This window comes from Buteo buteo, chromosome 22 (assembly GCF_964188355.1).
Source record: "Buteo buteo chromosome 22, bButBut1.hap1.1, whole genome shotgun sequence".
NCBI classification, from domain to species: Eukaryota; Metazoa; Chordata; class Aves; order Accipitriformes; family Accipitridae; genus Buteo; species Buteo buteo.
In genome coordinates this window covers 4378414-4393508 of record NC_134192.1, presented here as the reverse complement: position 1 = coordinate 4393508, position 15095 = coordinate 4378414, and the positions used below count along the sequence as shown (strand labels likewise).

The window sequence follows — 15095 nt, the reverse complement described above, 5'->3', positions numbered from 1 at the left end:
TAAGAGGCTCTCATGCAAAATAGATGTAGTGCAGATACAACAGGCCAGCACAGAAGATTCCTAACTCAAGGTAGTTCTTACATGAAGTATATCTGTAGTTGGCAACTTTTTTTCAGAATGAATCTCACCTTGTATCACCTGTGAACCCTGCCAAAAATTATAGGATGCATCTGGGCAGGACACAGCGTTCCTGAAATAGCTGGATAGGCTGAACCAAAGCTGTAGGTCGATTTTCTCTTTTTGTTAGGAGGTGGGACCCTTGCTCCCTGTCAAAAAAAGTATGGATGTTTTTTGCATCTTCTGGATTGGTTTACTGTTGTATCATCTGAGTGCTAGGATTGGCAAAAGGGAGGTGCAATGAATGAATTGTCAAGGTGAAAGGAAGAAGATGGGAACCACAGCAGTGCAGATTTAGACCATGGAACTAACCCCTTCATTGAAAAACTCCTCAAACCACTTTCATCTACAACTAAGCTGGTCTTCTGAAGCATATGAGTGTGCTCAGATAATTATACTTTACATTACTGGGATACAGATTACTGGTAGAAGGCTTAGGGAGATGGCAGCTGAGGAAGTGTCATGTCTCAACTATTTCAACAGTGCATTAATCTGACCTTCTAAGATCAAGGTATTAGAGACCTTCAGTGGTGGTCAGGACAACTTAGTTTTTTGTAACTGTATACTCTTAACATAATGAAAAAAAAATTAGTTTGCCCTGCATCAGCCTTAGAGACTCACAGTTCTGACTGTTGTTGTCCTTAAGCTAGTTTGGTCAGATTTTCTGATGGATTTGACAAGATTAGACGTGCACCTTATTTCAGAGCTTCAGATCATTTTGAAATTTAATTAAAATGGAATTGTTATTTCCTGAGTGCTGTGAGCAAACGATAGCATTCCTCAACAGTTTGAAATAAGGGTTAATTTGTAGCAGCTCTCTAGCAGAGGAGTTCAGGAGATAATCTTCCTTGTGTTTTGAGATCCCCAGCATTATTGAGTTGACTTAATAACTTAATGAAGTAGAAAAGGATGTTGATGTTGAGTTTTTTTTAGGATTTTGTCACTTTTAGGAGCAATTTGATGTATGAACACCTGTACCTGAAGTTACAGGGTATCGTGTTTGCTTGATCAGAGGCCTTTGTAAAGGTGTCACTGACACGTTAGCCTGCAGGGGGAGATAGTCTCCAGCATCCACTTTGTCCAAATGGCTATGCAGATTCTCAAAATTCACAATTCAAATGCAGGTTGTCCACAACTGTGGAGGAAGTAAATTGATTTGGTTGTATTTTTTTTGAGCGGGGGGAATCTTCTTTTGGAGCCAATAACTTGACAGTAATGGCCTTGTAAATTCTGGACAGTCCTGTGGTCTGGCCCCATGTATTTTAAGAGCTGATTCACTGTTGTACAGCTGTGCACAAGTGGACAGACATACACGCCCTAAATAATTAAGTAGGTGAGTTGTTTGTTGGGAATAGAGTCAGAATTTTCAGCTTATAAGGCAAGTGCTGTATCTTTATAAGCAATAAAGAAACTGTCTCTCTGACTCAAGTCATAAAGCCCTTTTCTTTTTTGATCTAAGTGTCTTCAAGGGTGGTATCAGAAGAGATGAAGCTCTATGGCATTGTCAGAAAGTCGAAAGTAGAAGTTGATGGGGGTTTTTGTTTTGTTTTGTTTTTTACTTTTTTCCCCTCTCATGGAGCATGTCTCTGTCGCACTTCAGATAGATTGACAGAAGCAGCTCTGTATAGCCAGCTTTCTTAAGGGCACTGCAGCGTTTCTTACCTAATGAGAAGCTGGGCTACATTGTAAGATGTAGAACACAGATACCAAGTACAGACGAAAGGATCATTTTTCCTGTGGCTGTAAACTAGGAAAGCTCAATTAAAGCAATTGCAGATCTGAACTTGTGCTTTTCATTGGCTGTTAGGACTTGCTGGCAAGAGCGAGGGATTACCATATTTAAAGATATTTCTGACTGTTGTACCCTTTCTCAGCCACTTCCCCGCTTTGTGACACTTACCTGTATTTATCTGCATTTTTCTTTAGCTTTTAAATGGAGTTATAAAGTAGGCTTTATTATATACCTTAGTAGTAATTCAGGAAAAAAAAATCACTATATATCTGAATATAGTTACGTAGTCATAAATCTAGTTTATCTCCATCCTCATTGAAATACTTGATAATGCACAGTATAGCTCTTTCACTGAAAGTCTTAATTACTTGGAGACCTGTCAACTCTTGTGTGTTATTCTCCTACTCTCATGCTAGCAGCTTCTATGTTGTGATTCCAGCTTTTCTCTACCTCCTGAATCCCATGTATTTGATGTAAATGCTGGTTTCACCATCCAGCTGTGCCTCTGCTATGGCACCTTGAGCAGCAGGGTGGCTGTGGCACTGCTCAGCTGGAGGTGTGTGCCGTTGCTCTGGCTGCAGGCTCGTGCTGCAGTCTCTCATGTAGCTTGATGGTTTCAGGATAATCTTATTTGATGATTTAAGAGAGCTGGAGAGGAAGAAGAGGGGACATGTATGTCTTATGTTGTGTGAACCTCTGAGCTTTATGCACTGGGCAGTTACATTTCCTTTGAAACTATGGTGGCCTATTATGAACCACTTAAAACTAAAGAAGGATGTTTATGTGGCATTCTCTGAGTGGGCCCAAGGTCTGTTAAAGACTTCTCTCCCTTACCAGGAGATAGAGAAGTTTAGAAGGATATGTACCAGTATATGAAGGAACTACTACTATATGAAGGAAGAACTGCCGCTGCTTCTTTATGGAATATAAAAAAATGGTTCCTGAGAGGAGCAGGTAATATAAGACCCCTGTCTGAGCCGATTCTGATGAGACTAGCTGGCATGGAGGGAAATGGAAATCTTCTGGCATAAGGTAGTATTTTGAAATCTACACGTAGATTCCGAACAGCTGTAGGGGAAACTGGACTTCAGGCTCATCCTCTTGAGAACATTTTTCCTGTTTTCCTCTGGAAAGGAAGTTTGGTGTCTAGGCTAGCTCAATAGGCCACACAACTAGAATTAACCCTTTGATCAAGGGAAATAAAATGGAAATAAATTTGCCCTTGCATTTTTATAGGCTTGAAAATGAAGGAATTGTAATAGTTGGTCTGAGTTTTGGAATAAGCAGGTCTACCTGTAATTGTGAAGGAGAGTGTGCTGGGCTGGAAAACTGGTAAAGCTCTATCAAATGTAGTGGGAATGAAAGCCAGACATAAATTAGGAAAAAGAGATTATTTTAACACCCTACTAAATTAAAAAATTGTACTATATTTAGGTTCTAATTCAAACAGAGGAGTAGTCTTCTCCTGCATTATGTTTTCACAGAAATAGACAAGGAGTATTACTTTCTGTTAAGTTGCATTCAAATTTTTACAAGCCTATGTTTTGAGAACTTTAAATAAAAGTAATAGTTCATAAGAATACTAGAATTAGCACAAGACACTACGGGGGGAAGCAGTATAGAAGAAATTGAGTCACTTTGTTGATTTTTAAAGCCATACTTCCATTTCCTAGATGGCAAAATTAACCACTTGGCATGTTCAAGGTCAACAAATTCTTGTTGCAGAAGCAGATGATGAACCGCAAACTCTTCAATCTGTATGAAATCTTTTCTATCAATGATATTGAAATAATGAAGCTTAATTTAAACTGAAATATCCACTGCCGTGCTATTTCAACACAAGAGCAAATATACGGCCTACTTGGATGACCCTGATTTGGAATGGTCTCAACTGTCTGGGGCATGAGCATTTTTGAGAATGAGATTAGTGCCAGACTGGCAGTTGGATTAAATTTTCGAAAGTGCTTAACATATAAGAATTGCCTATGATCCTTAGTGAATAGAGGGTGAAACTCACTGCTACCTATTGAACTTGATTTTCTATGTAAGCAGCAAGTAGCTTTTGCCAAAGCCAACACAGGCCATTCAAACAACCACTCAGCTGGGTCTCAGTTCTCCTGTTTGTATGTTTCTGTTAACAGACTGTACTACAGAAAATAGACCACATGGCTCCGTTAAACAGTCATCTGTTGAATAGCAGGACCATAGAGTAATAAAATCTGTAGTGATTATTTATCTAATGAGAAATGTACAGAAAATTATCCCAGGTATGAATTTAAAATGAGTTTCCCAAAGCACATTTGGGAATCCAGAGCGCTCTGAAATGTTTTCATGTGGAGGTTGTTGTTTCCTTTTTGTCCCTTGATGTCCAAATAATGTTACTGCTGAAAATCTCACTATTATTTCCAGAATTGGAAACTCTAGCAAGGAGGGATTTTTCTATATAAAGCGAGATCAAAAGTCTGTAGAGGGTGAGAGTTGCTAATAATTTTTTGAAGTTTTGCAACAGAGAGAGGATGTAGCAGTATGAAATTCTTTGCTGGAGGGACCCAAACAGCTCACCTAAGTGACTTCTGAAACATGATTCCCTGACTAGATTGAAGCTGGACATGAGAAGCTTGGGTTCAAAGCCAAATTATGCCACTGATCTGTTTTGTCATCTTGTGTAATTTCCTTAGTCTTTTAATGACTGCCTTCTTCCTCCAGTTTTGTTTCATAGCTGGGTTCACTTGTCTATTTTAGTGTTTATATACTACCTGCACTGTAAGTCCCCCAGATATCAAGGTCTCTGGATTCTGGCTTTTCTGAGTGTTTACCTCTTTAGACTACTACCATCTGTTCTCGGGCTTTGTCAAATACTTCTGAAATAACACAGGCAACTGCCAACCAGGCGAGTTTATGTGAAACCAAATTTGGTATAGTGCTACTCTGCCAGTTCCTGGGAGCTGTTTTAGATAGCTTATTTAAATTTTATTTTGTGTTTTGTTTCTAGGTTAAACATACACCTAAAACTGCAAAGACAACACAAAAAAACCTTTGCAAGTCAAATGATGTTTTCTTTGCTCTACAGCTGAGCAGGGAGCACAAAGAGTTTCTGTATAGCTTGACCAGGTCACTTAAAGTTGGTGCAGCCAAAAATAGAGTCATGGTCTCCTGAACTCTGACACCAAGGCTAGCTGCTGCTTCTCTTGCTCTCTGTAATGAAAAACCATATTCAAGGTGGTATCACGTATCTGATGTTTTCCAGCAGGGGAGTTTAATGAATATCATTGCTATTTAAGTAAAGTCTCCTGTACCATTTTCTAAATAGGATACCAGCTCTTAGATTGTGCTTGCTAAGTACATTTGAAGAATTAGACTGCTGTGAATTTTTTTCCCTTTACCTGTAGAGTACTCCACTTAAAGTTACTCATGTAGAGTTCACTTTTACCTTTGGGTTTTGCTTATAGTTCAGACACTTCTTCTGACCTTCACCTTCCCACTGGATAAGAAATCTTATTAGCTGCCTTATGCTTTCAGAGTAGCTTCTCTGCTCATATTTATCACGGTTGCACCAAGTCACAGCTTGCTTACTGAAACATGGTGTGCCGTTGTATCTCGGGTAATTACATTAATATTGCTGCTCATTAAAGTCGGTGAGTGATATATGGAGTGCATATGTGCTGCTGTCATTCAAGCATACAATCAATTCCTTAATCTCTGTTGACTAGCAAGAGAGAAGCTATGTTATTTTGAGTGGACAACGAATAGATGTACAGGTTTAGACAATAAAGCGTAGGTAATTTTGAAATTGTAACATTCACAAAATTATATCTAAATTAGATTATTTCAGGTAGCTACTGCAAAATCAATCTGAACTGGCATGATGGGTACAAGCTATGGAAGAAAACTATGCAGAAAAGAATTGTAAAGGGGCAACAGGGATTGAGAAAGCAGTGCTCTAGGGATTTTAAACCTGAGACAGGATGTACCATTATATGGTGGTGTCGTAAAGCAAGTTAACAGCCGTTATTTGCCTTTATCTACATATGACACCATACATAGGCATACTCATACCAGCTTTAGTCTGGTGAGTTCTGTCATAGCTAGCTACGCATGTGTAGTTAGTTCCCAGTAGCCCTGTACAGTATATGCTGAAGTCTGTAATTACTTCCTGGTAATTACTGAATGTGCTAGCTAGCAAAGGCTAATATGAATATTCCACTCTGTGCTGTAAGCTATCCTTTGAGTACTGGATACATGTTCCAATATTTAATAATATCTAATGGATCAGAGACCAGACAAAAGCAGATAAAAAATGCCAGCATATTTTTACAATCATCTGAAACTCTACAACTTCTTATAGCAGCTGAGCAGCATGACATGGTGCATCTTTTTTTGTCCCTAGGTTAAGTTATTAAAGTCATAAGGAAAATAGTATTTTTCCCCATATCTTACACTGAAATTTTTATGTGTGCTAGTAAGAGTGTTGAGAACTCTGTAAACTGTTTTTGTTCTCACCATATGATGATTGAATATTTAATTCCAGAAACAGTCTTGTATCTAAGGGTAATTTTATTAGATCTGATTGCCTTGGTATATTCTAGACCACGTGATACTGTGTTTTGTCAGTAAATTGACAAAACCTAGTTTCAGGAGGAGAGAGAGAAAGGTGAACCCAGGAATAATGTGATATCTGCTACTTCATTTGAAGGGGGGAAAAAAAAACTTTACAGTATCTGTGATATCCACTGATTATAAAATTGTTTGTAGTGTATATCTGAAAATACCTCCACAGCAGTTTTCATTTAAAAGCACAGTCTGTCATTAATGGATTGACCACTTTATACAGCTTTTCTGTTCCTAGGCTTTATTGGTGCAAGTTACTTTTTAATAGTTGTTAAACTATTAAAAACTAGGAAATGGTAATTAGGCTATACTCTAATACAGTGCTGTGCAAGAACTGCCACTACCTAGGTTAGTTTTGTGCATGCTGAAGTCATAGCCCCCATAAGAGGCAGGTGTTTAAGTATAAATAACCTGATTTTTGAAGATTCATTGTATACCATTACTGTATTTCAAAATCATTTAGTACTTCTGTGGTAGAAGGAAGAATGGGGTACAAATCACTGGTGTTGGTGAAAAACAGGCAAGCTTCATGAGGTAACATATTGTACATTTTACTGCTGGACCAGAAGGAGGGAACAAACTGATCAGGACGCTCCAGGTAAGAAGGCTCTCAAATATTAATTACTATAATGGTATTGAGTAGGTTATCAGCTAAAGCCAGATGCCCTAACATCCACAGAGCAGAAGAGAGGATTATTCGTGAGTGTTTGATGGACACAGCAATTCAGCTGAATACTAATGTATTCCTTTCTTTTCAAGGTATCTACACTCCAGAACCACTCTGCAATTTCTGGTGGGCTCTTTTATCCACGGGGTTTATGTTTGTGTATCATTTTAGCATCTTGCAGATTCTGGGATTGGTAAGTAAATAAAGGTTAATAAATGGATAGTTTGCAAGTACATTCAAAGTAAAAACACTGACTAGTTTTTTCAAAACATCCCGATATATATGGATAAGACTACTTGCATGCAAATTTTTAATTGCATGTTCTAATGGGCATTTGTATCTCATATCTCGCAAGCATTGGTAAAATATTTCATAAATTGATTATGTACCTGCATAAATCCATCTATTAAATGCGCACAACTGAATTTGGACCTGCTTTCCTTCTGAAAGCTGCCCTACTTGTGTTGAATAAAGGAGAGCCACCTAAACATTTTTGATTATTATGGTATTTTCAAAATTACCATTTTAGGTGTCTGAATCAGTGCAACACAAAAATACTATTAATTTATAAATTTGTTGTCACTTTCTCAGGTTACAGAAGTGAATTTGAACAACATGTTGTGCCCAGCCGTCTCAGATCCTTTTTATGGGCCCTGGTATCGAATCTGGGCATCTGGACATCAGACTGTCATGACCATGACTCATGGGAAACTTGTAATCCTACTGTTTTACAGTGCTGTCCCCATCTTTAAATGTAGCATGGACTTGCTTAGACTCCCAGCTAAGAAAATAGACTGAAATTTCTCCCCACGATATAGTACATACAGGAAGCAGAGATACTTATACTGGAAAACAAAGAGGAGGGATGAGACGACAATGTGTTTATACTTCTCCCCACAGTTTATTGCCTCAAAAACACCTCTATAATCAAGTGAGGTTTTTTTAACTGCTGTTTCTCACTGCCTATTGCCAATGGCAAAATTAGTGGCCTTATTCTGGAAAAGGTTCATGTTTTATACATTTTGTGTAGATTACAGTAGAATCTTGCTAAGGACCGTTTAAAATTAGGCCAGGATCTGTCCACATTCCAGCAAAGAGAGTGGCAATGCTACCTCGTTTGACTTATTTTCCATTAAATAGAAGTACGCTTATATCATAGGATAGGAAATAAAGCTGAATTACAACACTCCAGTGATGTGAACAGAACACACGTTGAAGTGCATCATCCTGGCTTAACTCTTAGCACTTGAATGTTGCAAAATGGTCACAGTGAAACGATGTACACTTAAATCTCCCAGTTGTAAGTGCAAAACAGTGAGGTTCTACTGTATTTTCTTTAAGCTGGTTGAAAATGTTGGGGAACAATAACTCACTAAAAAAAATAATTTTTTTTTTTTAAGCGACTACTTGATTTCTAAGCTGCTGTGGATAAATATCTATTTGGCTAAGTGTCATCTGATCTTGATGCTTTGGTTATGCTTTTGAGTGAGTGGAAAAACACCATGTTGAAATAATTTCAAAAGACCATGTTACGTATAAGCTATGATAACGTATTTCATCCACTGTTCTGACCTGACTTTGAACAAAAATGGTTTTTTCACTTAGCTTAGATTGGAGAGGGAGTGGAGATACAATGTCCAATGTAAACATCAGTTTTCCTTTTTTACTTACTAGATTTTGAAACATTCCTCCTCTGTGTTCTACACTGATCTTCACTCAGTAGAGTGGTTAGTGAAGAAACAAAATGAAACTATGTTCTGTCTCTACAGCTCTAATACATTCTGTATACTGATTTTAAAATACAGATATAAAAAGTCAAATCAGTGCAGGCCTCTACTGAGCAGAAAGTGTTCCAGTTTACTAGTATGACTAAATCTTCCTGTCAACATGTCTTTTGGACAACAGGATGTAGATAGGCAGAATGATAAATAGTAAACTGTATGTACCTGTTCAAATTTTCCAAGGCTAGAGGAGAAACTGGTGGGCAGAGTGATGGGAAATCTTGAGTATGTTCCTCCAGGTAGTTAACTGTGAGTCTATTATGCAGACTGTTGTCTTTCAGGGCTGTAGGAATTTTGTTGTACAAAAGTTTGTTGCAGTTTATAGATTCATTGTGTTGTCAAAGCTGTGACTTGTAAGATAAAACAAAATCATACCTCCTCCAGCTGGATCACCTGAAGATATGTTCTGAAGTTAAGGTACAGTCATTTATACCTCAAGAAGGCAAAGTAAGAATGAGAAGTGGTTGACGTTTTTTTTTTTTTCCCTTAAAAAAGAAAAATTGTCATTGGAGAGGGAACCAATGGCTACTTCGAGTATTTTTTCATTCCATATAATTAAAAAAAAAAGTACATCTCAATCCAAAATATAGTCCCACATTCTAATTTACACACTGGTTTCTGGCTTTCTTCCATGCCTTGCTGTGTATATATATACATAATAAATATACTGTACTCTCACAACTTGAGAACATGTGACATATACCTAAACTATCCATCAAACCTGTATAGCTAGTCTTAGTTATACAGACTGTACGGCTCCTTGTCTTTTTAATCAGAATTCAGCTTGAGAAAGCTAAGCACCTGGTAATAAGAACTGCCAGCATACAGAGTTAACTGTCAGTTGTTGATCCTGCAAATGTCTAAGTACATAATGAATTTCATCAAGTAGCCTCACTGCTGCCTCAGTAAAGCTGGGCATATGTTACTTAAGTATTTGTGGAGTGGGGCCTAAAGAATGAAGGCATTGGTACTGAAGGCCTGAATCTGTCTGTGGAAGACCACTTAATTAGCTGCTGAAGTGATAGAAATTTTTGCTCTTTATTTCAGCAGATTCAGTATTTCATGGTGAAATACGGGATGTTGCTGGGAGATGCTAAGATGCAGTGCTGGATGTTAAAGCGTCCCCCCTATTAATATACTTCATCTCCTATGAATAGCTGAATGAAATCTACAGTGATTCTTCCCTCCCCATAGTTACCGTCAAGTGTATCATGGTTTATTTATTTACTTAAGAATTTGGCAAAATGCCTTATGTTGAATTCAGTCCTGTTTAGAAGGAATGTTTGGTATTACAATAGAATTATTTTAGCCAAATTTTGCAAATACTATTTCACATTATTATTTGCTTAACTTCACTGACGTTTTGGTTTTTTAAGAATCTTTCCTGTTTCTTTATTTTTTCTTCAGAATATTGTAGCTACTGGGAAAATTTCTGAGTTACATGAAAGTAGCAGGCTTTTTTTTTTTTTTTTTTTTTTTTACTACAAGATTTCCTATCTATAGTCATATGCTTCAGGGCATTCTAAACAAGTATAAAACAGCTGCTATTTGCCACCATTGACTGCCTCTGGTCAATTAAGACTGCAGGAGCATTTAAATAAGCTCAGGTGTCTCAGTGCAGGCTGTTTGCTTTGCAGGCAAAGTTTGTGAGCTCTTCCAACTGACTTAAAATTCAGTAGCAGGAATGGCAATGTTAAATATAGCTACCTGAGGGAAGTCCCTGGGGCAATTTGGATGAAAGCATTCTTGGTGCAGTCGTGCCACTTGTACCATTCACTTTGATAGCAGAGCCACTGTAAGTGATTGCTCCTGCCTTCCCACCCACCCTGTACCACAGAAGTCTGTTTCTGTCACTGTGCTGTGACTCATGCTTTTTCTCTGTTACGCTGGTCCAGTTGTTTTGAGTCATGGTAGAAATTTCAGGCATAATTTCAGAACATGGAGTATGCTGACAGAACTGCTCATCAAAACTAATGGGACACTTATATTCCCCTTCCAAACCTTACCTGTGCAGGTTCTGGAGCTTGTTGAATTCTTCTGTACCAATTTAAGTTGCTAAAATGGCTAACTGAAGAAGGAAATTCGGCAAAAAAGCAGAGAGGTAAACCTACTACTCCACCCAGTAAGGATTTTAGAGGTATTGGAGCTGCTGTAAGAGTTGAATGGTGCAACTGGAGGCAGGTGGGAGGGAAGGCAGTGGAACCTTCAGCTTTTGTTTGACAGTAAGCTGTTGCTTCTTTTCTTGTTGTACAGTATCAGTGAAGCTGGCTGAGATAGAACAGAATCATTTAGGTTGGAAAAGATCCTTAAGATGATGGAGTCCAACCATAAACCTAACACTGCCAAGTCCATCACTAAACCACATCCCTAAGCACCACGTCTACACATCTTTTAAATACCTCCAGGGGTGGTGACTCCACCACTTCCTGGGCAGCCTGCCCCAGTGCTTGGCAACCCTTTAGGTGAAGAAATTTTTCCTAATACCGAATCTAAACCTCCCCTGGCGCAACTTGAGCCCATTTCCTTTTGTCCTGTCGCTTGTTACTTGGGAGAAGAGACTGACATCTACCTCATTACAACCTCCTTTCAGGTAGTTGTAGAGGGCGATAAGGGCTCCCCTCAGCCTCCTTTTCTCCAGACTAAACAACCCCAGTTCCTTCAGCTGCTCCTTGTAAGACTTGTGCTCTAGACCCTTCACCAGGTTCATTGCCCTTCTCTGGACATGCTTGCTCCAGCAGCTCAATGTCTGTCTTGTAGTGAGGGGCCCCAAAGTTAAATTATCCCCTCCCTCCCCTTGCCCCTTTTTGAAGGCTTTTAAAATGTACTATTTCATTTTGGTTTATGGTATGGCACCACAAGAAACAGTATCAGCATAGCTGAGACACAAGCTTCACAGAAGGTGAAGAACAGGTCAGAGTAGGAGCAGAAGGGGAATGGACTTCTGAAGCTACTGTCATTGAACTTCCCATCCTTTATTCCTCAGCTGTCTCTGGTATCTGTTTGGAATACACATCAGACAGAGCTTGTTCAGTGTGCGGGATATTGGTCTGACTGGGTATGACGAATACTTAATCTCCATAGGAGTACTTTATTCTCTGCCCTGGCAGAGGCCAATTTTCTTTTCCCTGATTGGTTTGTTTCATAGGCAGTTATGCTATATGGATGATTTCTTTGGTTGCTTTTATACTTATTTATGCTGGAAATTAAAGAACAAAACTATACTGCTATTCTTGAAAGCTAATTGACATTATCTCCTGTGGTATTATGCACATGATCTATGTCAAGATAACTTGAAGCTGTTGCCCAGTACCTGGTGATGAGTTTTTACATTGCAGCAGTGCAATGTATAATTGAAAGGGTAGTCCGAGTCCTCCTTGGTCAAATGTTCCTAAATCTTTTGTCACAGTACTAAGAGTTATGAAAACATTAGCAATAGCTATGGGGCAGAGCAGGAGGGGAACCAGATAGCCAGACAGCCTATTCCTTTCAGCAGCAGCTTAAGCCGACTGTAGAATCTCACCCCAAGTGGACTGTGGATTCGCTGTCCACTAGCAAGTCAGGCACAATACCAGAAAAAATTCTTGTGCAGTGCCAATGCCTAGACTTCACAGAGAAGTTGGTATGTATTAAGGTGTCTGACCAGAACCTTCTACTCTCCTAATTTCTAGTACTGTAGGCACTTCAAACAAAATAAACAAGGAGAAATGAAATTGATTGCTCCTACTGCCAGGGAATGACTCTAAATTTACCTCCCAATGTACACATAAATGAAGCATTAGTAACTACACTAAACTTGTTTACTGATCGGTTTGTTTATGCAGCCTCAGAGTAAGTAGCCCTCTAAAGCAGAAAAGCAAGCTAGTAGAATTTCTACACCCACCACAACATCTAGCAATTCAGCCTGTGAATTTTGAGATTATTGTGCCAAGGCTTTAGCTGTCCAGGATACATGCAGTGCTATTTTTCAAGGATTCAGACACTGTACACAGTGTTTGAGCTGTATCTATTTGTTTAACTTCCTCCTATTTAAGCACCAAAGAAGAATTTGCATCTTGTTTCTTTTGAAGGGTGAAAATTAACAGCTTTTGACCGTACTTGTATAAATCAATGAAAAGCCACAGTCTATGAACACACCGCTCTACTTGGTTTCGGTTCAGCTTCTTAGGGCTTGAAAAATGCTGCTTATAAGCAAGGAAGTCAGTCCATTTGCATACCTTAAGATTATAGAGTACCTCACTGTAGGTTTATCCATCTGTTTCTGGCCACAATCAGGGTTTTGATATTTCTGTATATTTGGTATCATTTTGTAAAGCCCAGTTTAGTTTTTCTTTCAGGAATGGCTATTTGCAACTGTTAAATTACTGTACTTTTATGTTCTAAGTCTTGCATCTAAACACCACAGGCATTGTTTTCTATGCATCTATAGCTAATGGAAAATACAGATGTGCTGGTTTTCCTCACTGTTGCAATTGTTTCACTAGAGGTGGATTCCTAGCAATTAAATTAGTCCTAATAGTTAACAAAGCTCTGAAAAAGCCAAAAACTAGGAAGAGGGCATGTCAGCCCTGTTAGGAGGTGAAAGGTTTCTGCAGGCAGACAGGTCAACTTTGATGTTTTCATTTTTACAGTGACAAGACTCATAACAAATCTGTTGATTTTTGTGATCTCGTACTCAAAAGTGATATTGCTGTAAATCTGTCTTGCAGCTTTTAGTGTAACTTAGTCAAAGCCAAGCTGTTTTTTTTAAATGATTTTATTTTTTCTTCAGGGTCAATTTTGTACTTTTTTTAAATTATTTCTGCATTTACTGAGTCATTATCTCAATGCTGCAGAGGACGCAGCAGGCAGAACAGCGAGCGTACCCACACCACTCTCGCCAACCAGACTGTGCCGGGGAGCTGGAGTTGCTCAGGCACTGGTCTGAAGCACACAGCAGTCTTTGGAAACGTGCAGCTCCGGTTCCCCTAACCCTCTAGTTCAACCATGGCGTTATCCAGGCACAGAATGGTACGGCAAGGGCAAGGATGGATGTGGAGAGGCTCAACTGCCACATATGCTGTTAGTTCTGAATAATTTGTAAGAGTGTTATGAATTTTGTAAACTTTTTAATGTGCTAAAACTTGGTTATGAGGTAACATTTACAAATAAGGGGTAATTTGTGTACTTGTTTTTGTATTTTGGTCTGATGTTCTTTTTTGTTGTTGTGCCCTAAGTCCAGATCACTGGGCAAATAGTTGTTAAACCTTTGAATTAAAATAAATAAATGCATTTTAATGGATGCTGTACAGTTTTGTTATCATTCTAATTGTGCCAGGCCCTGAGTCTGTCTTGCTTAAGACTTTTTAAAACCAGATAGGAAAACCAAAATTGGCTTTCCACTTCAATTTGTAATATTTACAGTTAGAGTCACAGAAGGACTTTAATTGATAGCTAATCATCAAATCAGATAAGAATATGGATTCTCCTGTCAAGCAGTCTGTACTGCTAGATGTAGTCCACTTTGCACATAGCAGTTTCTGTAAGTGAGAACAATGATTACCGGGATTTCTGGAAGTTTTAAGCATTTAAGTACAACCTGTGCCTGTGATCTGTCAATCAACATGACCCAAGCCTGAGTTTACTGGCAGACCTCACTGTAGGACATCATAAATCCTTTAATCACTGTTTAAATATTCCCTGTCCATGTCTTTCAGGTAAAGAGCTCAGGAAACAGCATTATAGTATTATGATGCTTTCTTTACGCTTCTTCTGCTGTTCTTGCCACGACTTTGGCAGGCGTCTTTTATTTCCTGTTCTATGTCACTTTAGTAGAAGATCATAGAACATGTACAGAGGTTTTCAGCTGAAAACTTTGTTCAGAAAGCTACTGTAATTAAGGTACTCAATCTTACACCATAGGTGATGGCAAAGTCGTTTTAATGCACTTCAGAATCTGGCTGTAATTAAAAATACATTTAAATAGACTGCAGTAATGTTGTGAGCCAGTACATCTCAGAGAAGCAGGTATTTATTTCATTGTGTAAGTTTCCTGGCAAATACTGTTCCTGCAAAAGAACGTACTGGATCTGCCCACCTGTATTATTATATATGTTATAGAAATTTTAAGTTTTCATGCAGCTGAGGAACAGAACCAATTCTCCAGCTTAATTTCTCTTGAACAGTCTAAAGACTGATAAAACAGCTTAAGTAG

The 15095-nt window shown here is 38.5% G+C and overlaps 1 protein-coding gene across 3 annotated transcripts in view; it reads left to right on the top strand.

Moving 5' to 3' along the window:
• The window catches only part of TMEM164 (transmembrane protein 164), a 47500-nt gene extending 33117 nt beyond the window's left edge, over nucleotides 1-14383 (top strand). For 2 of the 3 annotated variants that reach the window (XM_075054132.1, XM_075054133.1), the window contains 2 exons: nucleotides 7217-7317; nucleotides 7716-14383. In XM_075054132.1, coding sequence (XP_074910233.1) covers nucleotides 7217-7317; nucleotides 7716-7922 — 308 coding nt within the window. In that variant the 3' untranslated portion in view covers nucleotides 7923-14383. The remainder of the gene's footprint in view (nucleotides 1-7216; nucleotides 7318-7715) is intronic. The other variant, XM_075054134.1, reaches the window with a different exon arrangement.
• Nucleotides 14384-15095: the final 712 nt, after the last annotated feature.